Source organism: Notamacropus eugenii, chromosome 5 (genome assembly GCF_028372415.1).
Source record: "Notamacropus eugenii isolate mMacEug1 chromosome 5, mMacEug1.pri_v2, whole genome shotgun sequence".
Lineage (NCBI taxonomy): Eukaryota > Metazoa > Chordata > Mammalia > Diprotodontia > Macropodidae > Notamacropus > Notamacropus eugenii.
Window position 1 is genome coordinate 132,857,762 of NC_092876.1, and position 25,697 is coordinate 132,883,458.

Sequence of the window (25,697 nt, forward strand, 5' to 3'; positions counted from 1 at the left end):
CTTGATTTTATTACAAGCAAAATGGAAGAGAAGGCTAAGCCATCCCCTGCAGAGAAACTAGCAAGCTTACTTCCAGTAACATGACTAAGATGCCCAGCATGTCTTTATGCTGATATTTTAAACTAACAGCTCTTCACTAAAATGTGTGAAAATCCCAGAAGAGTTACTGAAATTCTGAAAATCCAAGTGGAAAAGGAAGAAGCAGGAAGGAAAACAACCCCACAAAATGTCGTAGTTATTTCTGTTCTATCAAATATAAGTAAAATACCCTCCACAATGTCTGTTCTTAGGACTCAGTTTCCTCATCTGTAAAATAAAGGAGGTTGGACTAGATGACCTCTAACCTTCCAATTCTTGGTCTCCGGTCCTGTATTTTAAACCAAATGCCACCAAAGTATCATGAAACCTTGCTATAATATATTAGCTTTAATCCAGTCATCTGAAACGTAGATTGAATAGTCAACAAAGAGTTGAGTCCAAGCAACCTTAATTCCCCTAAGTGTCTACTTCCTTTCTCATTTATAACATTGTTTCTAAAAAAGCAGTTCACCCATAATTTTCATTCTACCATCTTCACATGATCAATTTAGCAATATTAGGCCTTCACTGTGAGTCACTGTGTTCTGCACATGATGCATTGCATTTTAGGTTCCCTCCCCCACCAAATATCCTTGTTTAGATGTTAGTGGAGGAAATGCCTTCAGGAGTGTTTTGAACTTTTGTCTTTTGGTTATTCCTTTCTCTTTTCTGGAGTCCAATTAGAGAACCATCATAAGTAGCTTTTTTTTATGCAGTGCTTTTAGGTTTACAAAACATTTTCTTTGTAACAATCTATGAGGTGAAATATTAATAACTATTTTATATATGAAGAAATTGAGGCTCAGAAAATTTAATCAAGTTACTTTCCTAAGAACTGCACATTTAGACTATGTGAGATCTAGTATGTGAACTCAGGTCTACTGAGTCTAAAGTCCTGTCTTCTTACCAGTGTACTGTACCACCTCCCTGGTAACGTCGGCAGTGATTTTGAAAAAAAAGCTCTGAGCCCAGCTTTTCCATTCCTGAGTTCACTCTCTCAAACTTTTAGAGAATGAGAATGAACTTTTCTAAAGAATAAGTAATGGATAAAGGCAGCTGTGGATACCAGAGAGAGAGACAGACTGACAGAGAGAGAGAGTCAGAGAGTCGACCTCAGAGTTAGGAAGCCCTGTGTTCAAGTCTCGTTCAAGCCACATTCTAACAATGTATGGACCCTGGGCAAGTCACTCAACCTTTCCATGCCCTGGACAATTTTCTGAGAGTGTATTATAGAGTACAGGTCAGGCTGCATCCATGGATGGAGTTTCCTCACCAGGAGTTCCTTAGACTTATGAAATCTCAGATTCAGTTTATCACTATTAGATAGCATAAGGAATATAATCAGCATTAAGATAATAGCAGACATTACTGACCTTCCTTACCTAAGCCATTGATTGCTTCTGCATTGGACCTGTATTGTTAGATAAAACAGTGCTATAGGAAGCCATTCCATGGAAACGGTGTTATAAAGGGAAGCAGCAGACCTGCTGGGCTTCCAATGCTAGCTTAGCCATTCAGACATCCGTCCAATTTGTGTCTCAAGTGATCAACTAAATTTCTCGATGTTACAGTGAGTTTGGATATATTTTACAAATAACCTTCTTGTGACAACATTATGTGAATCTCCGTTTATCTCACCAGCTCCCACCACAACAGTATGAGGTAGATAGTCCAGTATTATAATTCTCATTTGTAAAAGGCGGGTACTGAGGCGCACAGAAGGGAAATGCTTTATCCTAGTTCACACAAGCTAGTAAATGTTGGGGCCAACACTCAAATGGAGTCTTTCCATCTGGGCCCCATTCCACCACATCAGCCACATTTTTAAAGCAGGTTTAAAATTTGTCACAGTGCTAGCCAGGTATCTAGTAGTTGCTGTGTAGATTTGTTAGTGAATCTGGATCTTATTGTAAGTGTTCTCCACTGACATAGGTCTCAATTTGTCTGTTACTTTCTGCCAGTGACCTGTAAATTAATTTGGGATTATCTCTCTGGGAATGAGAATGGAGGTGTGGAATACAAGGGAGAAAAGACTGAAAAGAGTAGGGAAAGAAAGCTATGGCATTTTTTTTAATAAAAATTTTACAACCTTGACTAAAATCACAACTGAAAATAAATTATCCTAACTTTTGTCATCAGAAAAAGATAGGCCACTTTAACCCTTTTCTAACTGTTCTTAAGCCAGACTATTAGATTGGAGCCTTCCTTTTTCTGCATACTTCCTGCTAAATGTTCTTAACTGCTCTCCTTGTGCCTTTGTGCGTTGCAGCTCTAACTCTATGCTCTGTTTCCTCTGTCTCTGGGCTTTCTCTCGGACAGAGTTTAAATGCAGTGCAGCTGGTGGATATTGAGCCCTCACCCGTCAGTGCTATGAGAATGACCATAGCAGAGGTACATGACCTGGGGGCATCTGTCAGGGTGGGGTCCCCCGGGAAGCTGTGGGACGGACATACAGACACAACAGTGACGATATCACAAAGAAAATCCATTCACAGACTGAATTGACAGTTTAATGTACCATGCTGTTGGTTCCCAATTCCTCCTGTTTTGTGATATGTGATCAACTTTTGCTTCTCATTGTTTTCATTTAGAATTTAGATTCCAATTTGACCAACTCTGATCTTGACTTGAGAAAGAGCTTCCAAGTCTCATATGTGTCATCATTAATCCCTTAGGAACTGGGATCTCTGCTTGTGGAAACATTATTGGGATCCATTTGTCACTTTTCTCAGTTACATTTGTTGACAAAAATATTCATATATTGAATATTTTGGATCTATACTGGTAGAATCTTTATAACTAATGCTACATATGATTAATTGACTCATTATATTATATAGGGCAAATAGTATTTTCTTTCTATTTCAAATAAAACCAGCCACATGTAGAATTGGGAAATATTTATGCTGAATAAGTTCTTTGAGGTTAATGCATATCTGTTTTCACCAACAAATATGAGGTAAAGTTAGAGAGTTAAGCTGAGCCAGACTGTAGAATTCCTGGGTTGCTCTTCTAACTCATAAATTCAATTCAGCAAATTATTTACTAAGCAACTGCTGTATACAGAACATAACCAACACAAGGTTAGATTTTTAAAAAGCATAGCTGAGACGTGGTTCTTTCCTCAGGGAAATTTCCAGCCAAGGAGGAGGATATGGTAAAAGCACAGACAACTCTGTTTAAGCCACGGCCCAAGACCCCTCTCCCTCCAAGACTTATTTCACATTTCTTGAATTTAGGACTTAGGTTGGTACCGGATGCTTGAAGTATAGAGTGCCAGTGTCTGACCCATCTTGTCCCTGGTTCCATGCACCTGCTATGTAGAGCGAGCCTTAGGTTTTCAGATTTGGAATAGACCTTTGGGACCATATGCTCCAGCCTTGTCATTTTAGAGAGAAGAAAATTGAGTCCTAGAATATAGTGACTTGCCCAAGGCCACTTAGTTAGCAGAGGTGAGATCAGAGCCTAGTTTCTAGAAGTTACTGTTTTGGGTACAGTATAAAAATATTTCTACTTTCTTTCTCTAAGCAAAGCCAAAGAAGACTTTCTTCTAGTAGGAGAATTTACTTACCTTGCCTGGAAGAAAAGTCTCCTGATGCAGGAGGTAACAAGGGAGAGTCACGTTAAGAAAGGGCACCTCCCTCCCTGACCCCAGTTCTCTTGAATCTCCTCTAAGGAAAAAGTGACATTCTGTGAGCTGAGCTATAATCTGTGAGAGTATATTGACAGGATAGTTATCAGGAACCTTGTTTGGTGGACAAGGTTACTTTAGCATAAGGGGGAAAAAATAATAGTGGAAATACCTGTATCCCCCAAGCTGAACTAAGCACATCTATAAAGGAAAAAATGCTGAGGGGAAGCAGTTCTTTTAGCCAACTTTTTAATGTTTCCTGGTATGTGAGTGGGGGGGAGACCCTTTCCTCACCACCTTCTTTCAGCTGCATATAACAGATCACAGATTGTGGTAGTAAAGAGCTGACTTGAACTTCTGGAAGTCAGTCATTTTCCTGTTTTTAGCTCCAATGTGTTTGTTTAATTGGAGCTGAGCTCTAAGGATCCTTGATTTGTTCATTCACTACAACATTTAGCAAGCATCTCTTCTCTAGAGAGTGCTATGGTTGGCACTGGGAGAGATACAGAGTTTAGATATATGAATAAATGCATGCATGCATGCATGCATGAAAAACACTGATTATGTGCAAAGCCCTGTGCCAGTTGCTGAGGAGAGGAATAGAAAAGTAGAACAGTCCCTGCTTTCAAGGAGCTCACCTTCTCATGGGGGAAACAACCCATATGAGAGATTTCGGTTACATGTGTGATGGAAAAGTCCCTTGGGCCTTAGAATGCAGCAGCAAAGCTGACGGCAGTATTGCTTCTTTCGTGGCATTTTCATTGATAAAATTAATCAATTTCTTAGGTTGAGCCATTTGACAGTACCAAGATTTAATCCCTGCCCTCATGGACTTTACAGTCTAAAGGAGGGGGTATCCAGGACAGAGGGAGGCATTTGGATTGAGCTCTCAAAATAGGTAGGAATTTAAAAGGAGAAGAAGGGGAGAGGAGACATTCCAGGTATAGGGAGCATCATGACCAAGAACATGCACAGGACGTATTCAGGAGAAAGAAAGTCATTCTGTTTAGCCAGTCCATTCTGTATATGGAGAGAAGTAATGAGACACTGGAAAGGCAGAGTAGCATCAAATTGTGGAATCACCGAAAGGTGGTGGAAGGTTTGGCCTGTTCTGGTGTGACTGAAAGATGCAGTTGAAGAGCCTACAGCTCTGTGCCTCCCAGACTGTCCGTGTGAGATTAAAGGACCCTCTGAAATAAATATAAATTATTTGTCTGCTTTACACTTCAGCAACCTTTGCCTGGCGGAGGGATGACAAAATCAGTAGGATATATTTTTTGTGAGAGGTTTTCTCCAAGTAATTACCTCATCAGAGAAGGAAATTCAATTTAATTCAAGAAATATTTAAGTACTTACTGTATCCAGTGTCCTGTACTTGGTTCTAAGGACACAAACACAAATTAAAGCCCTCCCCTTGTGGATTTTATAGTCCATTAGCGGGGATGAGACTAGTTGGATAGACGTGATTTTTGTCTATATGATTCTCTGTCTACTGGATTTTACCCTCCATGCCTTCTCAGCCCATTAGATTCTTATCCATCTCTTTCCATGAATCCTTCATAGAAGATTCACCAACCATTTTTCTCCTCAAATGCTTTTAGTTTTTTTAATTGAATTATTTTATTTGTTTTCAGTGTTCAACAATCGCTTCCATATATCTGAGATTTTTTTCCACTTTCTCCTCCTCGTTCCCCCTTCCCTCCCCACTCCCTGAGACGGCATATAATCTTACAATAGGTTCTACACATACATTCCTATTAAATGCATGTTACATGGAAGAATTAAAATGAATGGGAGAAACCATAAAACAAAAAAAAACCACCATAATACAGAAGAAAATGGTCTGTTTCTATCTGCGATCCAATTCCATAGTTCTTTCTCTGGATGTGGAAGGCATTTTGCCTCAAGAGTGCATTGGAAATTTTTTAAGTCCATGCATTTCAATGAAGTACTAAGTCTACCAGAAAAATTCCTTGCACACTGTGGTTGTTGCTGTGTACAAAGTTCTCCTGGTTCTGCTCTTTTCACTCAGTATCAGTTCATATAAATCTTTCCAGGCAAATGCTTTTACTTTTTAAAAATATTTTATTTTTTCCAATTTCATGTAAAAACAATCTTTAGCATTCATTTTTAAACACTGTGTTCCAAATCCTCTTCCTCTCTTCCTCCTCTCTCCCTTCTCTGAGATAGTAAACAATCTAATATAGGTTATACATGAAGATGCACCAACCTTTGAAGCAAGGCAGCTTTCAGGCCTTTTATAATTCTCTCTTCTAACTTTACCAGCCTACTGCCTTTTCTGTTCACCTGTGATCTCAGTAACTTTTTTTATGTCATTTCCCATACCTAAGTCATCACTGGTAATACACCATAGCCTGGTTTATATGTACCATGTGTTTTTACATTGTCATTTTTGATTGTAAGTTGTATTTTTCCAGGATTATGATTCTCTGATTTCTAGACATAAGACCATCTAAAAGAATGTTACTGACTAAAGGAATGAGTTTCTACAGCAGCAAGTAATCTGTAATCATTTATAAGATCCCTTCGGATGCTGTGACTCTCTGTGGTTTCCTGATACTCTATTAGATGGAACCATATGTGTGTTGGGAATAACATGTATTATCTAAACTCTGAATCCCCCATTCACTACCATTTACAATCACTTTTCCACGTTGTTTTGTTTAGTTTGGGGTTTTTTGTTTGGTTTTTGCCTTACTTTCTTTTGGTTTTGCTCAGTCAAAAGGAAGATAGAAAGAATTCTGAATATTAGGAGCAAAATGAAAATGGTGAGGTATAAAATGAAATAGATTGATTGCAGGGTAAAATATTATTAGTTTTTTTTCTCTTCAGAACTAAAAGAAGTTCTTGACTCTACACTCTTAAATTATTTTCATACTTACATTCCAATCAAAAGTCCCCCTATTGCTTCCTCTCAATACTTTAGTAGATAGTAGAGGGAAATGGAAGAATTGGTATTTTTTTAGATAATAAAAATAATAGCTACCATCTCTTTACCAATTTAAGGTATTTAACTTACTTTCCTCACAATAAACTCATGAGGTATGGAGTACAAATATTATTATCCCCATCTTCCAGATGAAGAAGATAGACTATAAAAGGATAATTTAACTAGGTCATCCCTAACCCCATTATGTTAGGATCCCAGAATGTAAGCATTGGACATCAACTGTGTTACTTAGTTTCAATAATTAGTCTTCACTAATGCCAGGTTTTGGACCATGGAAATCATCATTCAGCCATAAGGTATAGAGCTAGAAGAGCCCTTTCAGATAATTTAGTTCAATCTACTCACTGGACAGAGGAGGTTCTGAGAGGAAAAGAAGGGACATACCCAAGATAACCCAGATAGTCAACAGGAGAAGCAGAATTCAAGCTCAAGTCCCCTAATTCCAAATTCAAGTCTGTTTGGGGATTCTAATAATGTCCATCTAAAAGTACAGAATACCAGGAGACACAGATTAGCAACATAACTTGAAAGGAGACTTGGCCCTACAGTCATGGTCTTATAGGCTCTGTGTTCTATGTTGGAAGGAAACCGTATCTGAATAAGAATTCACCCTGCATCACACCTGGCCATAGACACCCAGAGAACGTGGACTCAGCCTCCTGGAACACCTAACTCACACTCTTCACAGATCTCCTGTATACCTGGCAAGTGGTCCAACAGCCTTTGCTAGAAGACCTCTCTCCCCAGTGAAAGAGAACATATTACCTCCCTGAAACCTGTCCCTCTTTGAGGCAGCTTTAATTTTTAGAAAGTTTTTCTTCTTATAAAGCCAAAATTTGCCACTATACAACTTCTACCTGTTGTCCTTCATTCTGCCCTCTGGAACCAAGCAGAACAGGTCTAATCTTTCTTTTATAGGACAGTCCTTCAAATGCTTAAAGGCAATTATCACATACCCACTAAATTGTTTCTTTTCCAAGCTAAAAATCCTCAGTTCCTTCCATTGATTCTCATTTGGCATGAATTGTAGGTTCAGTTCCATCCTAGGTATCCTCCTCTGGGCACTATCCAATATACAATGCCCTTCTTAAAATTTGGTACCCCAAACTGAACACACTACTTAACATCAAACCTAGTAACAGATATAACCAAGGCAGAATATAACAGAGCTCTCACCTCTCTATTGCTGTACACTGGGCTACTCTTAAAGTAGACCAAGATTGTGTTAGCTTTCTTGCCTACTGTGTCATACTGTTAACTCTTGATGAGTCTGCAGTTCACTGAAACCTATAGGCCATTTTGGTGTGAACTACTGATCAGCCACATCTCCCCAATCTTGTACTTGTGAAGTTTGTTTCTTAATCCAAATATTAGACATTAAATTTATCCTTATTGTCATTTTATTCAATTTGGTCCAGTATTCAGGCCTCTTATTAACATATTTTCTCATTGGGTGAGGAAGGGGAAGTAGCAGTTTCTCTCTTCTGTATGTCATCTACAAATGTGATAAGCATGCCATCTATATCTATATCTTAATCCAAATCTTTGATAAAATAGCATAGAGCCAAGCTTAGATCCCTGAGATATTTCATGTATGGAGACCTTTGGAGTTGCCGTAGAATCATCAATTACTATTCTTTCAGTTTGGCCATTCAACTAATTTTAGAACTACATTATTATTTCATCATCTAGGCCACAACTCTGTATCTTTTCCATAAGAATATCGTCATAGATATTTGTCAAATGTTTTTCTAAAATCTACATAAATTATATCTGTGGAAGTTGTTAGATCCACCTGTCTAGTAAGTGTTCAGAAAAATGAAATGAGGTTAGTTTGGCATGAAATGTTGTAGTGATGCCATTTTAACGCTTTGTGATCAATACCTCCTTTTCTAACACCTCTCTAACAATTTCTAGAATGTTGCCAAAAATTGAAGTCAAGTTTTCTCTGGTCCATAGTTTGCAGTCTCTGTTCACTTTCTATTTTTGAGAATCTGAACATTTGCCCTTCTCCAGTCCTACAGTACTTTTTTCCATCTTACATGATCTTTCAGAAGTCTCTGACAGTGGCTTAGCAATCACATCTGCCGATTCTTTCATTACCAGAAGGTATAGCTAATCCAAGCAGGGTGATGAGGTCATCAAGGGCAAGTCCATGCTCTAGGAGTGTACTATTGGAATTTGGCTCTCTTAAAACTGTTTTGTGGCCTCCATAATGCAAAGATAATTCTCATTGGAAAAAATTACAAAAGTGAAATAAGAGTTGATCCACTTTGTCTTCTCTCTGTTGTCTCATTGTCCCATCCACCCCATGCAGAAGTCTTGTGCCTTCTATGAGTCTCCATTCTCCCTAGTGTATCTCTAAAAATACAAAAGCACCCTTTTCTTTCCAACTTGTGGGAAATCAGTCACTAACAGCAGAGGGTCTGAAGTTTGGAAGCATTTTCAGTGGCTCTTCAAAGGGCCTCCAGCCATCATCATGCAGTAGAACAAATACATAGTATGTACTGGTGTGGCATGGCTACCATGTGGATTACCATGAAAAAAAGAGAAAGAAGGAAAGCTGAGAGACTCATGAATGTTCAAAGAAAGCAAAGAAAACGATAGGTCTAAAGGCCAAATTCTACCATAAACAGCGTCAGGCTGAGAAGATTCAGATGAAGAAGACTACCAAGATGCATGAAGAGAGAAATAGCAAGTGAAAGAATGATGAAAAAACTCCCCAAGGAGCAGTGCCTGCATATCTGCTGGACAGAGAAGGACAATTCTGAGCCAAAGTCCTTTCCAATATAATTAAACAGAAACGCAAAGAGAAAACTGGTAAATGGGAAGCTCTCTTGCCAAAAGTTCATGCCCAAGAAGAAACAGAAATGTTAAAGGTTATTTGTACAGAAATGATAAAGAAGAAGGCTTGGAAGAGAGTGGTTACCAAAGTCTGCTTTGTTGGGTCTGGCTTTACTCGAAAACCACCGAAATATGAAAGATTTATTAGGCCAATGAGTTTGCATTTTAAGAAGGCTCATGTAACTCATCTTGAACTTGAAGCCACTTTTTGCCTACCCATGTTTGGTGTGAAGAAAAATCCCTCCTCCCCACTGTAGACAACTTTGGGTGCTATTACCAAAGGGACTGTCGTTGAAGTGAATGTGAGTGAACTGGGCCTTGTGACACAAGGAGGCAAAAGTTATCTGGGGAAAATATACATAGGTTACCAACAATACGGAAAATGATGGATGCAAAAATGCTGTCTTGCTTTGTTTGATTGACTGATGGACTAAAGTACTACATCTTTGACAATTATTGAAGATTTTTCTGTATATCAAGAAAACCACAGCAGTTACAGCATTGAATAATCATCCAACAAAACCAAAGACCCAGTTCTACACATTGATTGTTTTGATTTGAGATTAACTTGGAAAAATGATGAGACACTATTTTCTATTCTTTTATGAGACTTTTTCCTACTTTGGAGTGGAAATAAGAAAAGCTTCTTACTAAAAAAAAATCACACACATACACACACACACACACACACACACACACACACACACACAAGCAGCGTTTTTGTTGTCCTTAGCTTTCCTTGCCAGGCTTAGCTCATGTGCAGCTTTCATACTCCTGATACTATTTGCAGAGGACTGTGCCACATTTTTGTATCAATCCTTCATCTCCTGTCCTTGCCTCCATGTTCTTTAAGATGTAAGGTGGCTAGTAAGTTTCCTGTGTGTCCACACTGGTCTCACTGGGCAGCTCCCTTTTTTATTTCTTCTTTGGAATTACTTATTTTTGTGTCTTTAGAATTTAGTGCTTAAAGGCTCCTGTGCTGATTTCCCCCATAGAAGTTCAGACCGTAAAATCCTAACTTTTCTTTCTCTAAACCCTTTGAAATTTTCTTTCTCCAAATCTAGGGTGTACATCCAACTTAACTCTCCTCTCTTCTGTTCTGAATTGTATCACTAAATTTTATCACTAAATATCCATATTGTGCTGCTTTGCCATCCCTATGATCCATTTCCTGAACTGTTTTTATTTTTCTGTCCATGTGGTATGTAATATACTCTGGTGACAAGAGAACTTAGGTTTTTGTTTCTTAGGATTTTCACCTAACACTCTCCTCATGCTTGCCCCCTCTGGTTCCAAGATTTCCTCGTGTGAGTTTATTCTTATGTATTGATGGATGATACTCACCACATTTGTCTGTCTTGTTTCTTTTGAATAAAAGATACTCTTCCATAGTACACCTTATTCCTCATTCCTCACCAGGCTGACTTTTTCTACAGTGCCTCAGAAATCTCTCCACTTGAGAACCTCATTCCAATTTAGAATTCATACATTAGAAGTACGTTAGAAAGTGCCCTTTCCCTCTGAGTAGGTGGCTGTTTCCAGAGGGCACCCAGGACAGCTACATCACATTTCTCTTCAGACTGAACTTCAGGATTTCTCTGCTGTGTCCCTGTGTTGAATACCTCCATCTCTTCTTCATAACCGTCCATCTCCCTGCCCCCTCCCTTGTCAGCTTCACTTTTTGTGTTGTTTTCTCCTGTTAGATTGTCAGCTCAGTGAGGGCAGAAAGTGTTTTTCTTTTTCTCATTTATGTCCCCAGTGCTTGGCACATGATGGAGGCACTTAATATAATATTTATCATGCACTATCATATCAGGAAGAGAAGGTAGTCAGCAACATTAAGTGCTACAGAGAAGTCAAGAAGGATGAGGATTCAGAACAGACCAGTAGATTTGGCACTTGGAAGGAGCAGTGAGGGTGGAAGCCAGATTGTAGAGGGTTTGGAAGAGAATTATGGCACTGTCATCCAGGGAGGGATTTGTGTCATGGTGCACACAGGGAATTACCCACAAAGTTGGAACACAACCCCAGCTACAGGACTTGTTCCAGGGCTCCTGACCCCACACTCCATCACCTCCCTGCTGTTCTTTCTCCCCCTCAAAACACACACACACACACACACACACACACACACACACACACACACGTACACATACACACACTAACGCTAAAAATGATTTTGATTTGGTTTGGGGTTTGATTCTAGTTGCTCAGCAAGTGAATGAGTAGTATAGACACTTGGATAATAGTCCTTTTTTGAATTCATCAAATACTATAAATTCCTTTGCATTTCTAGCTAAGGGGCTATGTCAGAATGTGACAGTGATCATGAGGATGGTAATGATGATCAATGCTACTGTCTCTATAGATCTTAAAAGATCTTTAAGTTGATTTTCCTCAAAACAAACAGTGTCACAAAGGAGGTCGTACCAATATTATCATCCCCATTTTGCCCACAACCAAAATGAGGTTTATCAAGTTCAAATGGTTTGCCCTTAGCCCATCCTAACTGTTGTGTCATCATCTCTAAACTGAGATTTGAACCCAGACCCGCTGATTCTAGCCCAAGTATGCTTTTCCATATATCAAAGCCTTTCAATTTTGAAATAATAACTTTTTTTCTTTGCTGAGTTTGTCTTGATTCATGCCCAAGAGATGTGGAAAAAATAAGTTAAAATCAATAAATCAAACTCAAATGTAAGCTTTTCGTGCCTAAATGACAGATGAAATCACTGAAGGCAGCAGCCTGTCTCCTACTGACTCAGCCAGACTTTTTCGACTTGACTTTACTGTCAGGACTGACAGAGTACAAGCCATCTGCTTAGTCGTTCTAAACTCCAGTATGATGACCATTCTCCCCAAGCTATCACGATGTTTCTTCTCCATGTTTCTCTCTTATGTTTTAGAGCCGACAGTTGGAATCTGAAACAGGCACCACAGAGGAACACAGCTTAAACAAGGAGGCCCGGAAGTGGGCTACAAGAGTGGCCCGAGAGCACAAAAACATCATCCACAACCAACGGGTACGTTACCGCAGGCTTTAGCCCATTGGCTTTTTTCAAAAAAATACTTTAATTTAGAGCCAGACGGAGTTTGAGGTTTTTAAAGAAAGAAAAACTGGGAGAGAGTGAGGCAATATTGGTTGTTTATGCATAAGAACCAAGAATACCCAAAAGATCTCAAAGGTGCACCTGGCAATTCAGTGGCAAATATAGGTTTCAGACAATTCTAGTTTCCATGGCATACATACCCTTTAAGGACACTTGCTCTATTTAATGCATCCTTCCCTTTCCATCTGTCCATTGTAACCATCTTGGAGCAATGAGCAGAAGAACAGCCTCACAACAGCTGAGAATGCCAAGAGGGAGCTATCCCTCACCTCCTGGATTTCTGTTTCTTTTCAAGTTAGGGTGACAGGAGGACTCAAACTGGAGAGCACAAGGACAACCAAATGCCTCATCATTCTGGGAAGGCTGGGCCAGCAATCCCTGTTCTGTGATAGAGTTGCTGAGCATCCTGAGGAGCTGCAGTCCAGCAGCAGTGTTTGGCTCTGAGTTTAAAAGGTTGTCCTACACCACGTTCAGCCAAACCAAATACTGGAGCCAGTGTAGAAACTGTCAAGTCCATCCATAGAGAAAATACCTTACTGGTTTCTCTCAAATTGAAACCCTTATCTGTTAGAAATACAAACTTGTGGAGTTGTCTTGTTTCTACCAAACAGCTACCTTTTACTGGTTTTCATAATTATCAGGGGAGCACAACTGTTTCTTTCAAGGACAAAAAAGGTTACAGTTGTAACTTGCATGCTTACGCCTTAGCTCAGAAGCTTTTCAAATCCTGTAGAGGTAACATGGCAATTCATCTGTCAATCATAGAAGAACCTTCAAAAGCCTGCTGATGGCTTATTATCTCCCTTTGACTGATAAAATTGGTTTGAATCTATTGAACAAAGATGAGCCTTTTATGCCAGACTGAAATCATATCTTTAGAAACACAGCCTTTTGGACACTCTTTTAGTTTGCAGAAAAATATGCCCTCAAGGCCAATCTCTAGTGACTTTTTTTCCCTGCACATAGGTATTTTTCTCAGAAATTATATCAGCCCCAAGTAATAATCTGAATTTTTACCAGGATAGTGTTGATGGTGATGATAATTCTTCCTTCCATCACACTTTACAAAGCACTCTCATGTGAATTCCTATTTGATCCTTCCTGCTCTCTGGGAGGTGCCTTGGTATCCCAATCCCTGTTTTATAGATGAAGAAACTGAGGCTCAGAAAGGCTAAATAACTTGCCTACAATTATGTAGTAGGTAAGTAGAAGAGAACACTAGACCCAAGTCTTTTTACTACAAGGCCAGGGCTCTTTTCATGGCACTGTGGGATTGTTAATATGGGACCTTAACAGAAGTCGAGGTAGAGACCTTGAGGCCTTGTCTGCTAGGCCTCTAGACCCATATGCTGTTGTCCTTCCCATTTGGAATCTCACCAGAAAAGAGAATAAAGCTGCTCAGAGTACATACTCCCTAAGAATCTCAAGGTTTTAGAAAATGAAAAGGAAATCTTAATCACAGAAGATGCTAATAATAGTAATATATAATAGAATAATGATAATAGATGACATTTCTATCATAGTTCACAATTTTAAAATTTTTTTCTTTCATGACAACCCCATGGGTTAGGCAACACAAATATTATCCCCATTTTTCAGATATGGAAACTGAGGTTTATGGAAGTATAGTGATTCATCAAAGGTTATAACTTTGAAAAAATACCAGAGCTGAGATTCAAATAGGCCTTGTGACCCCACATCTAGAGCTCTTCCCACAATACCATATTCATTTCTAAATGAGGGAATTGAGCGAATGTTTGCTGTGTCATCAGGTGTTCAAAGACAAAGATCATGGTGACTCAGAGGCCCTTCCTGACATCTAAATCAACCAGGAAACTGAAGCCCTAGAAGGCCAAGGGATTCCCCCAAAGACTCCTAGGGAAGAATAGCATCAGACTTGGAACCTAAAGGATACCTGAATCACACACAATCACAGAAGTTGTGTGGGGAGCTACCATAGAGGACCCCTCCCCTGCCTCCATAGGGATACTTTCTTCAGCCTCCCCAAAAGAGGGCCATCCATCCTCTGTTTGAAGACAAACACCCCTCCCAAAGGAGCCCATTCCAGGCTGAGGCACCTCTTAAGTTTTAGAAAGTTGTTCATTATATCGAGCTTACATCTGCTTTTTGGGGCCAAGTAGTACAAGTCTAATGACAGTCTCTTCCACATGTTAGCCCTTTAAATACTTAAAGATAGCCTTCATTTCTCTTCTCTCAGCTACCAGATACCCCCATTTCTTTCTGCCACTCCTAGCATATTCTCTAGCACCTCTCCATATTCTCTAGATATGCTCCAGGTTGTCAATACCCTTCCTAAAATGTAGCACCCAGAGCTGAAAGTACTGCTCATAGTGTTGTCTGTTCAGGTAGATATATAGCTGGTCTGAAACCTCTTTCGTTCTGTACTGAAGCTATTTTCCACGCAGTCTAAAAGGAAGTTATCTTTTTTTTTCCTGCCTTGCGGCAATTTTAGACTCATGTTGAGTTTGTAGACTACTAAAGTCCTCAGATTACCTTCTCAAGGCCCTACACAAATCATCATCCAGTCACCTCTTTCATCCTGGATTCATGTGATTGGTTTTTTGAACTCAAGTGTAGATCTTTATATTTCTCCCTATTCATTTAACCTCCTTAAATCTTACAAAATGGAAGTTCAAATTTTATCTTTGGCATTAATTAACTGTGTGATCTTGGGCCACTTACTCAACCTCTTAATGACTCAGTTTCCTGATTTGTAAGAAAGAGATAGCATTTTCATTATGTACTTCACTGGGTTGTTGTGAAGGAAGCATTTTGTAATTCTTAAAGAACTATAGGAATGTAAGTTATGAGAAAGCTGAAGGTTCACATGTCCCTTGGAAAGGGAATGGCAAGACTTTTTGTAATTTACACTAAAATGTTAATGATAATCATTACCTGAGATCAGATTTTGATTGGAGTGTAGGCTGGGAAGAAAGGACTCTAACCAAAGGTTACTGAGTATATGACAAGGGCCATGGGACTATGTAGAGGGAGAAAGGTCCAAAAAGGGCACCAAGCATCACCTTCATCTGCCCTGTAATTTTAACTTAACACCCTCAAATGAACCAGCATTCACTTACCTCTTCAGTTTGTGTGTAGCCCTGACTTTGTATTATCTGGACTGGAAATACACATCCTAGGCCTCAGAGCTTATAGCTATGGCAGGCCAAGAGGCAAGGAGACCTAGTAGAAAAAAAAAAATCTCCTCCAGATTGCTTGACCACACATCTGTTTGCATGTCTGTCAGGGTGCTCAGATATTTCTGAAAGTATCTAATAGTCTGAGGCCCATTGTTTGAAATATTCAAAACCCCATTGGGCATTGGCTTCTATACAATAATAGTGGGATTTAGCAGAATAAATATCTAAAATTGCTTTTTGGAGAAACTTTATTCAGCATAAAACAAATTCTTAATTGGTGATTTGATGAACTTCTTATCTTACCATGAATACCAAGTTTTTCCTCTTTTGTTTAACAGGCTCTGGAAGAGTTAGAATGTCATGGTGTTGCTGTATCAGAACAAAACCGAGCAGAACTGGACCAGAAGATAGATGAAGCCAGAGAAAGTATTCGTAAGGCAGAGGTGAGACACCATGTCTCCTGACCCATTTCCCTGTGTACCACCCAGAGGAGCTGGACATCAGTTCTCCTTGTTTATTTGGATAGCTCAAAACTCCCAGCTCCCAGTGTTCTCAGTATCGAAAGATAGATAGATATAGATACAAATATCGATATAGATACAAATATCGATATTGGTGTATACACTCACAGGGAGGGAGAAAGGGAGGGGGAAGCTTCTGTTCTAAATCATCCATCAGTAGATAACTACTGAGCATAGAATTTGCTCTAGGTGTGTGTATGGCAAAGAAGGGAAGAAAAAGACAAGGAGGAGAGATCATGAAAGGGGTAAAAACAATTATTAGAAATGTTTATTCTTTGTCTTATGTAAAAGTCTAAACAAAGATGCATGAAAGAATAATTTCTCACATCAGTTCAATTGAGAATATTTGTAAGTGCCCCCAAGGCATTGTGCTTGACACTGATAGTATAAAGATGAAAAATTACATACATTCAAGTAGGAAAGCTGTTTCATGGAAGAGGTGGTATCTGTGCCATACCTCGAAAGAAGGGTAAGAACATAAAACAGGCAAACTTTGAAGGGTAGTTTAGTCTGTGGTAGATTATATGATCATAATCATGAAGATGTAAAAGAAAGGGAACTGGAAATTAATCTACTTTGGCAGAAACATAGAATACATGCAAGGGCTGTTGTAGGAGATAAAGCTAGATAAGTATGTTGGATCCAAATTGTCGAGGGCCAGGAATGGAAGAGTCAAGAGTTTAAATTTTATTCAGAAAGCAGTAGAGAAATATAGCATCATTGTGGTATGCCAGAAAGACTAATTGGGCAAGAGTGTGGAGAATGGATTGGAGAAGGGATAGAATGAAAAGAGGGGAACTAGTTAAGAGGTTTGTACAATAATCCAATAAAAGATTCGAGTCCCTGAACTAAGGGGGTTGTAGTAGCAATGAGGAGGAGTGGACCGATGTGAGAGAGATGACAGAGCCAGAAATGGTAGAATTTGACAACTGATTGGCTCTAGAGAGTGAGGGATGGGGATGAGTGAAAAGTGGCAAATAAGAATAGAATATGATACCACAATTATTAGCCTTGTTGAATGGAAAGTGGATGGTGCCAAAACAAAGAGGTTGTTGGGTGAGAAGTCAAGTTTAAAGGGGAAGATGATAAGTTTGAGGACCATTGGTCTACTCAAGAGGGTAATTCTAACAAGCAATTGAAACTACTATTTGGGACTACTACTCTGGAGAAAAATGGAGGAGGGGTAGAGATAGAAATTTTTAAATAATCTGCATTAAAATGATAATGGAAGCATTGAATGAGATCACCAGAAGAGTTAGAGTATAAAAAGAGAAGAGAAGGTGCTTGGTAAATACACTTAAGTAACACATCTAAGAGTGAGGAGAGGATGAAGATGAAGAGCTAGAACAGAAGAAGAGATCACAGTTTTATAGGGATAGACACATCATTGTTGTTTAGTCACTTCAGTTGTCTTCGACTCATCATGAACCCATTTGTGGTTGATTTCGTCTGGTTTGTTGTTGGGGTTTTTGGGTTTTGGGTTTTTTTGCAAAGATTCTGGAGTGGTTTGCCATTTCCTTCTCCAGCTCATTTTACAGATGAGAAAACTGAGGCAAACAACAATCAGTGACTTGCTAGTAAGTGACTGAAGCCAGATTTAAACTTAGAAAGAGGAGTCTCCTGACTCCTGGCACTATCTGCTAGGCCACCTAGCACTCCCATGAATACATTAGCAATCCAAAATGTAAATTACAATGTTGTCATGCTAATAAATAATACCATCCAGCAAGCGTTTATTAAATATTTATTTTATGCCAAACACAGGAGTAACCACTGGGGATACAAAGAAAAGCAATAGCACCCTCTGCCCTCAATAGCACAGAGATAGCATGTACACAAATAGTCGTGTTAGAAGAGACAATCAGAACAGATGGGAGGCACCAAGACTGGAGGGCGGAGCCAGGGACAAAAAAGCAGAGGTGAGAGAGCATTTCAGGAATAGGAGGGTACCTGGAGAGACAGGAGATGGAGGGTCACACAGGCTAGTACAGCTAGAGCACAGGTGAAAAAGCATTAGAAGACTGGATAAGGTGGAAGGAGCTTGTTGTGAAGTGTTTCAAATGCCAAACAAAGGACTTTGTATTTGATCCCAGAGGTACTAAGTAGTCATTGACATTTACTAGGGTGGGGGAAGAAGGTGACATGATCAGACATCTGCTTTGAAAAACTGTTTGATAGCTGTTTGGAAGATGGATTGGAGTGAGAAAAGACTTGAGGCTAGAAAATCAGCTAGAAGGTTGTTGCACTAATCCAGGTAAGAGGTAATGAAGATCTGAATTATAGTGGTGAGCATGTGGAGAGAAGGGAACATACATGAGCAGTGTTGTAAATTACAAGATTTAATGACTTATTCAGTGCATGGGTTGAGTTAGCACAAAATGTCAAGGATAATACCTTGGTTGCAAACCTGGGTGACTGGGATTGTGTTAGTGTCCTCTTCATTAATGGGGAAGTTCAGAAAAGAGGAAGTTTAAGGGGAAAGATAATGAGTTCCATTTTAGATATGCTAAGTTTGAAATTCCTATGAGATATCCAGATTGAAATCTCCAACAAGCAGTTGATAATGGGACTAGGAGCTCAGGAATGAGACTAGAGTTGGTATAGATCCAGAAACCATCTGCGTAGGGATGATAATTAAACCCATGAGAGCTAATGAGTTCACCAAGAGAGATGGTATAGAGCAGGGATCAGCATACTACTGGCTACCAGCCAAATGAATGTGGTGGCCTATTTTTGTAGCCTCCAGCTAAGAATGGTTTTTTACATTTTTTAAATATAATTAAACTATTTCAAAATGTAAAACCTATTTGGTAGCTTCCAGGGCACATAAAAACAAACTGTGGTCCAGATTTGGTCTGTGCTGTAGTTTGCCCAACCCCTAGAGAGGAAAAAGGGAAGAAGCTCCAGAACAGAGCCTTGGGGAACCACAACAGTTAGTAAGAATGACTTGGACAAAGAACTAGCAAAGGAGAGGGAGAAAGAGTAGTCCAGCTGGTAGGAGAACCAGGAGATAGCAATATCACAAAAACTCAGAAAGGAGAGAGTGTCCAGGAGGAAAATGTGATTAATAATGTCAAATGCTTCAGAAAAGTCAAAAAAGATGATTATTTCTAAAAAGATTTAAGGGATCATTGGTAACCTTGAAAAGAGCAACTTCAGGTGAATGACATAGCTGAAAGCCAGATTAGAGAAGATTGAAAAGAAAATCAAGGGAAGGGAAGTGGTGGCACAAATTTAGATGGCTTTTTCAAGAAGTTTAGCTGAGAAGTGGGGGAGAGAGATAGAACATAGCTAATAGAAAAGATGGGATTTTTTTTTAAACATAAAAGAGACCTGAGTATATTTGCAGGCAACAGGGAAGATTGGAGAAAGAGTGAGGAGGGTAGAGGTAGCCATTTTTTGCAGAAGATGGGACTTGCAGATGCATGTACAGGGATTGGCTTCAGAAAGGAAAAAGACCTCATTGTGAAAGACTGAAATAATGAAAATAGTAGGAGATAATGTCAGAGGGTTTCAAATTGAGGAGAAGTGGGCCTTCTTGGTGAAGGGCCTTAGTTTTTCCTGGGAGGTATGAAGCAAAGAAGGCTGTGAGAAGAGGGGCCCTGGGAGGCTGAAGGAAGGAAGAGAAGGTTTGGAATAGCATTGTTTGGTGAGTGGGATAGAGGACTGATAAGGGAAAGGTAAAAAGGCTGCCTTGCTACAGTTAAGGACTCAGTGGAGATTCAATAATGTAAACTTGTAGTAAATCCAGTCATCACACGTTTTTTGTGTGTCTTCCATTTCTATTCAGTAGTACATGAATAAGAGTGAAAGGGGCCACAGTTATAAAAACTCTTGACACAAAGCTAGTTCTAAATAATTGGAGGGCAACTAGGTGGTGCAACAAATAGAGTGCCAGGCCTGGAACCAGGAAGACTCATCTTCCCCAGTTCAAATCCAGTCTCAGACACTTACTAGCTGTGGGACTTTGGGCAAGTTACTTAATCCTGTTCGCCTCAGTTTTCTCATCTGTAAAATGAGCTGGAGAAGGAAATGGCAAGCCACCATAGTAATCCTATGTAAATTAGTTTACCTATTCAATGCCTTATCAAACTACCAAAGAATTAATTTATGGAACTAGGAAAAAAATATAACAGAATTCATCTGAAGGAACAAAAGACCAAATATATCAAGGGAATTAGTAAAAATATGAAAATGGGAACGGGGTCTGCCAGTACCAGATCTCAAACTATTCTTCAAAGCAGTAATCATCCAAACAATACTTTACTGATTAAGATGTAAAGAGATTGGTCTGTGAGATTATACAGATTAGGTCCAATAATATGCAGAAGCAAATGAGCACAGTAGCCTAGTATTTGACAAAACCAAAGATCCAAATTCTGGGGCAGAAACTCAACTACTCAACAAATACTGTTGGGCAAACTAAAAAATAGTCTGGCAGAAACTAGGTATATATCAACTATGACATACCAAGGTAAGCTCTACATGGGTACATGACCTAGATATTAAGGATGACCGCAAACATTAGAGGAGTGAGAAGAAGAAATTACCTAGCACATCTACAGAAAAATTCAAAGTTTTTGCACATTCCAAAACAGCACAGCTAAAATTAGAAAGAAAAAGTAGATAAATGGGAAGAATCTTCACAGGAAGCTTCTTTCTGTTAAAGATATCATTTATAAGATATGTAGGGAACTGATTCAAATATATAATAAGAGCCATTCCCCAATTGATAAAGTAAAAAGATATTAAGTGGCAGTTTTCAGAGGAAGAAATCCAAACTTTCAGTAGCCATATAAAAAATACCCTAAATCACTAATAATTAGAGAACTCTAAAATAGTTATGAAGTTCCACCTCACACCTCATTAACAAATTAACAAAATTAACAAAAAAGGAAATTAACAAAATTAACAAATTAACAAAAAGGGAAAATGACAAATGATGGAAGGGATGAGCAGCCATTTGCCTCCCAGCTGTGTCTGTAAAATCAGAAAATGTTAAGCCTGAGGAAAGATCTTAGAACTCTTCTAGGCCAAGATCTTTGCATTAGTCAGCTTATAACCATGTATTACATTATGGTATTTCTTATATTACTCCTTTCACTGTCAGAGACAATGGAAACTTTTTTTTTCTTGCTGTATGATAGGTCAATTGGATTCTGCCTCCACAAACTCTCTCACATTTGTTCCTATTTCTCCAGGCCCTTATCCCTTTTTCCCCTGAAGTAGCAGACTTCTAACTGGCATCCTGCCAACATAACTTCTCCCTCCACAGTCCAATCCTCAAGACCCAACTGCCAAAACCATCTTCCTACTGTACATTTATGTCAGTTCTCTGCTCAAAAATTTTGTTACCCTTCCATTTCCTTTAAGATAAAATATTGCCTCTTTACTTAGCCTGTCCCTCAAGACCTTCCACCATCTGTTTCCCGCTTCGCTGCTGAGTCTTATCTCAGTATTCTCTTTTAAACATTTTATGCTTCAGCCAGACTGGAGTACTCACTGTTGTCCGGACTCATGCTGCCCCCTCCCACCTCCATGGAGGGAGTACACTCCTTCCACATCATGCATTCTCAAGTCTTTCCTGTCTTTCCAAGCCCAACTCAAAGGCCACCTTCCAAGTGAAACCCTCCCTCCATCCTCATTCCCCAACCCAGCAAAAGGTAGCTTTCCCTTTGTACTTCTACTTAGAGCACTTTGGTCTGGATCTTTACTTTGCCCAGGTCTCACTCAGCCAGGTATCCTACCTATTTATATTTGTCCCAGAAAGAAGAAACTGTCATTTTTCAACTTCTGTCCTTGGCACCTAGCACCTAGCATCAAGCACAAGACTCTATGTAGCCCTAGAGCTGGGATGGCCTTAAAAGTCAGCTCATCTAACTTCTTCATTTTATAGAGGTGAAAATAGAGGATCAAAGAAATTAGGAAACCCTCTATATGTTACGCAAATGGAACTCAAATCCACTGACTCCTAGGTCAACAGACACACTGTCCATGGCACCACACTGTTTCCGTAGAAGACAATTTATATATGTTTGTTGAATTTGTTGAAGAAATCTGTTCTAATCAAATGTATTTGGCAGGCCTTAAAGTGCCACCGATATGGATATATAGATATGTGTCTGTGTGAATGTATGTGTGTTTGTATACGCACACACACACACGAATGTATGTTAATCACAGAAGAATTCTAAATCATTGGTCATAACTTCAGCTTGTCCAAAGAACAAGAACGACATCATGATTAAACCTTGTGACTAGTTACTTATGAGCAGCCCAAACACTGGGTCGGTCATTGTGCTATTTACAGTTGTCACAAGAGTATTTGCACTTGATTAGATGGGACTCAAGTACATCGTGGCCTTGTTTGTATCACCTGATTAATTCCAGAACTGAGCAGAACTGGTTATTGCTTAAGTTATCTCTGAATTCTAAGTCCTACTTTCTCCTGATGTTCATGTTTCCCAGTCATACGTACTCTTTGTCCAGGAAGTGGTGAGGTATAAGTGGGAAGTTCCTGAATTTGATCACAAGGTCCCTGGATTCAAATCACATCTCTTAGAGCTTCAGTTTCCTCATCTGTAAAGCAGAAGTTATAACCTTTGGCCTGCCTCCCCCACCAGATCATCTTGTAAAATCATATATAAAAAATTTTAAGCTCTAATAGCTTAAAACCTCACTGTGACTTTGGAGACACATTGTCTAATACCAAGAGCACCTAGTTCTTTAGCACTTTAGAATCTACAAAGCCCTTTCCTGGCAATAACTGTGTTGCAACTAAGGAGGGCAGTTGTTACTATAACTCCATTTTGTAGACAAGCAAATTGAGGCTCATGCTGTTTACTTGACAAAGGACGCAGCACCGATTTCCTTGCTTCTCTTTTTTGGTACATAAAACCAAGGAAACATATTAAAAAAAAAATCTGTTAGCAAGTAAGTAGAAGTTAACATTTTCATTTTAATTTATTTTGTGTTTTTATTTTTAATTGTTCACTTAACTATTATAAAATCAGTCATAGAATTATGAAGAATAACCACTGGCTATAGTACTGTTGTGCAGCTAGGTAGTAAAGAGGATAGAGCACTGGACCTGGAGTTAGGAAGACCTGAAGTCAAATCCCACCTCAGGCACTTACTAGCTGTGTGACCTTGGGCAAGTCACTTAACCCTGTTTGCCTCCATTTCTTCATCTGTAAATTGATCTGGAGAAGGAAATGGAAAACTGCTCTAGTTTTTCTGCCAAGAAAATCCCTAAAGGGATCATGACAATCAGACATGATTGAAAACCTACTGAACAACAACTTAGTGCTTCAAAGTTTAGAAAGTATATTATTCACAACAATTTTGTGACTAGTGCAAGGATCATTTTCCCTATCTGTGAGCAAGAAAATTGAGACTCAGAAGTGGAGGGAATTGTCCATAGTCCCAGAAATAAGTCACAGCTGGGCTAGGAGTCAGCTTCCTGCCTTCAAAGCCACTCTTGACACTATACTGTGCTACCTCTATTACCATGAAGTAAAGGACTATTTTATTCTGTTAGCTCAACCTTGGGGACAGTTCCTGCACTTTAAAGATTCCTGTACATGCAACCAAATGACTCCATTACCCACTCTTTTCAATACTACCTCTGGTGCCCAGCGTTGTCTAGTTACAGTCATGTGTGACTGAGGCTCCAAAAATCTCTCTTCTGAGGTCCACTTATTTGTAAACACATAGAGAATCAAATTGGGATCCAAATCTCTTCATATCATCTTCAGTAGCCATATTTCCCAACACAATCTTAGAAGGCCCCCTTTCTCTAAATTATTTTCTGAAATCCCAGACTCTTGTTTCTCCAATATATGAGTTTGTCCAGATGTTTTACCTTTCAGTTCCAAGGGGTTAAAAGATACCCAGGCACAAAACATTATGTCCCTTTGTCCTAAGACTTTCCACTCAACGCTCTAAAGAAAATTTAATTTCCAAATAAGCAAAGTCTAAAAGTCCAAAAAATAAAGTCTAAAAGAATTGATAACAGTTTTTAATTTGGGGGTTTTATTAATCAAGTAGCATCCTTAAAAGTTTTAAATAAATCTTCCTTGTCATTGTGTAATTTTACTAATGAGATAAAACTGAGGCTATACCCTGTCAATTTTATCCCTTGCCTATATATATATACGTATATATATTTTCCAGACAAACTCTGCAGCCAATAACTATTCAATTAACTATTGTGCCCACTGTATGCAGCATACTGTGCTAAACATAGAATGATGTTAAGCATATACTGTGTGCAGAACACTGAGCTGAGAATAGAATGTTGTTAAGTGTGTGCTGTGTTCTGAGCTATGAACTAACCGTGGAGATGGGCTTTCTTTTCTGGTTTTGAAATGCTAACAGTTTACGTATGTGGTTCTTCCTAATTACAAAACATTTATAGAGTATTTCATTTGATTCTCACAACAGCCTTGTTTAGTAGGTAGTACAAACATAATTCCTCATTTTATAAATGAGGAGACTGAGAGAGAGGAAGAGTGCGGGGACTAGCCCTTCCTCAGACAACTGAGTCTGTAGTTGTTCAGCACTTTAACCCAGGGCTTTTGATTCTAAGTCTAGGACTCTTCATTCCACCATGCTGCCTCAAAATACTCCATTGACTTTAACAAGGACATTAATCCTAGACCCTCAAATTTAAAGTCAGATACTCTACTGCTTAGACAGCCTTAGCATCATGCCTTACCCATCCAGTGAGCCAAGAATCGTGACTCTGCTTGTCCAGACAAGATGGTGAAAGACTAACCTAAGGAAGTGGAAGAGTGTTGTCTTTATCTATGTTCCATTGGCCTGTGTATGTCGGCATAGTGAATCATCTCATCCTGTTGATTCACCACAAGGTGGCATCTAAGTGGTGCAAGTGGGTAGAGTGCTGGGCCTGGAGTTAGGAAGACTCATCTTCCTGAGTTCAAATCTGGCCTGAGACACTTGCTAGCTGTTTGATCCTGGGCAAGTTACTTAATCCTATTGGCTTCAGTTCCCTCATCTGTCAATTGAGCTGGAGAAGGAAATGGCAAACCTCTCCAACATACTTGCCACGGAAACCTCCAGTGGGGTTGCAAAGAGTCAGACACAACTGAAATGACTGCACATTGCCTCACAGAATGTGAAGGCAGGCCTAATAGCCGTGTGTGAGAATGAAAAGTAATGAACATGCATCACTAAATTTCAGCAAAAGAAATGGAGAAAATTTGGAAAATTAAATAAGTTAAATTACAACCGAGATAACTTTTAAATAGACAAAATGACAAAAGACTGTGACAAATGAAATAATGGTTTTTCCCATTTCTACAGGTTATAAAGCACTTCCCTCAAAACATCCATATAAAGTAGAAGTGCAGCTATCAC

The 25,697-nt window shown here is 39.2% G+C and overlaps 1 protein-coding gene and 1 pseudogene across 1 annotated transcript in view; both read left to right on the forward strand.

Moving 5' to 3' along the window:
* The window catches only part of FCHSD2 (FCH and double SH3 domains 2), a 346,602-nt gene that overhangs the window by 257,767 nt on the left and 63,138 nt on the right, over positions 1–25,697 (forward strand). The window contains exons 11-12 of the mRNA XM_072610940.1: positions 12,431–12,547; positions 16,134–16,238. Of these exons, the coding sequence (XP_072467041.1) occupies positions 12,431–12,547; positions 16,134–16,238 (222 nt within the window). The remainder of the gene's footprint in view (positions 1–12,430; positions 12,548–16,133; positions 16,239–25,697) is intronic.
* LOC140503187 (ribosome biogenesis protein NSA2 homolog pseudogene) lies at positions 22–10,040 on the forward strand (annotated as a pseudogene).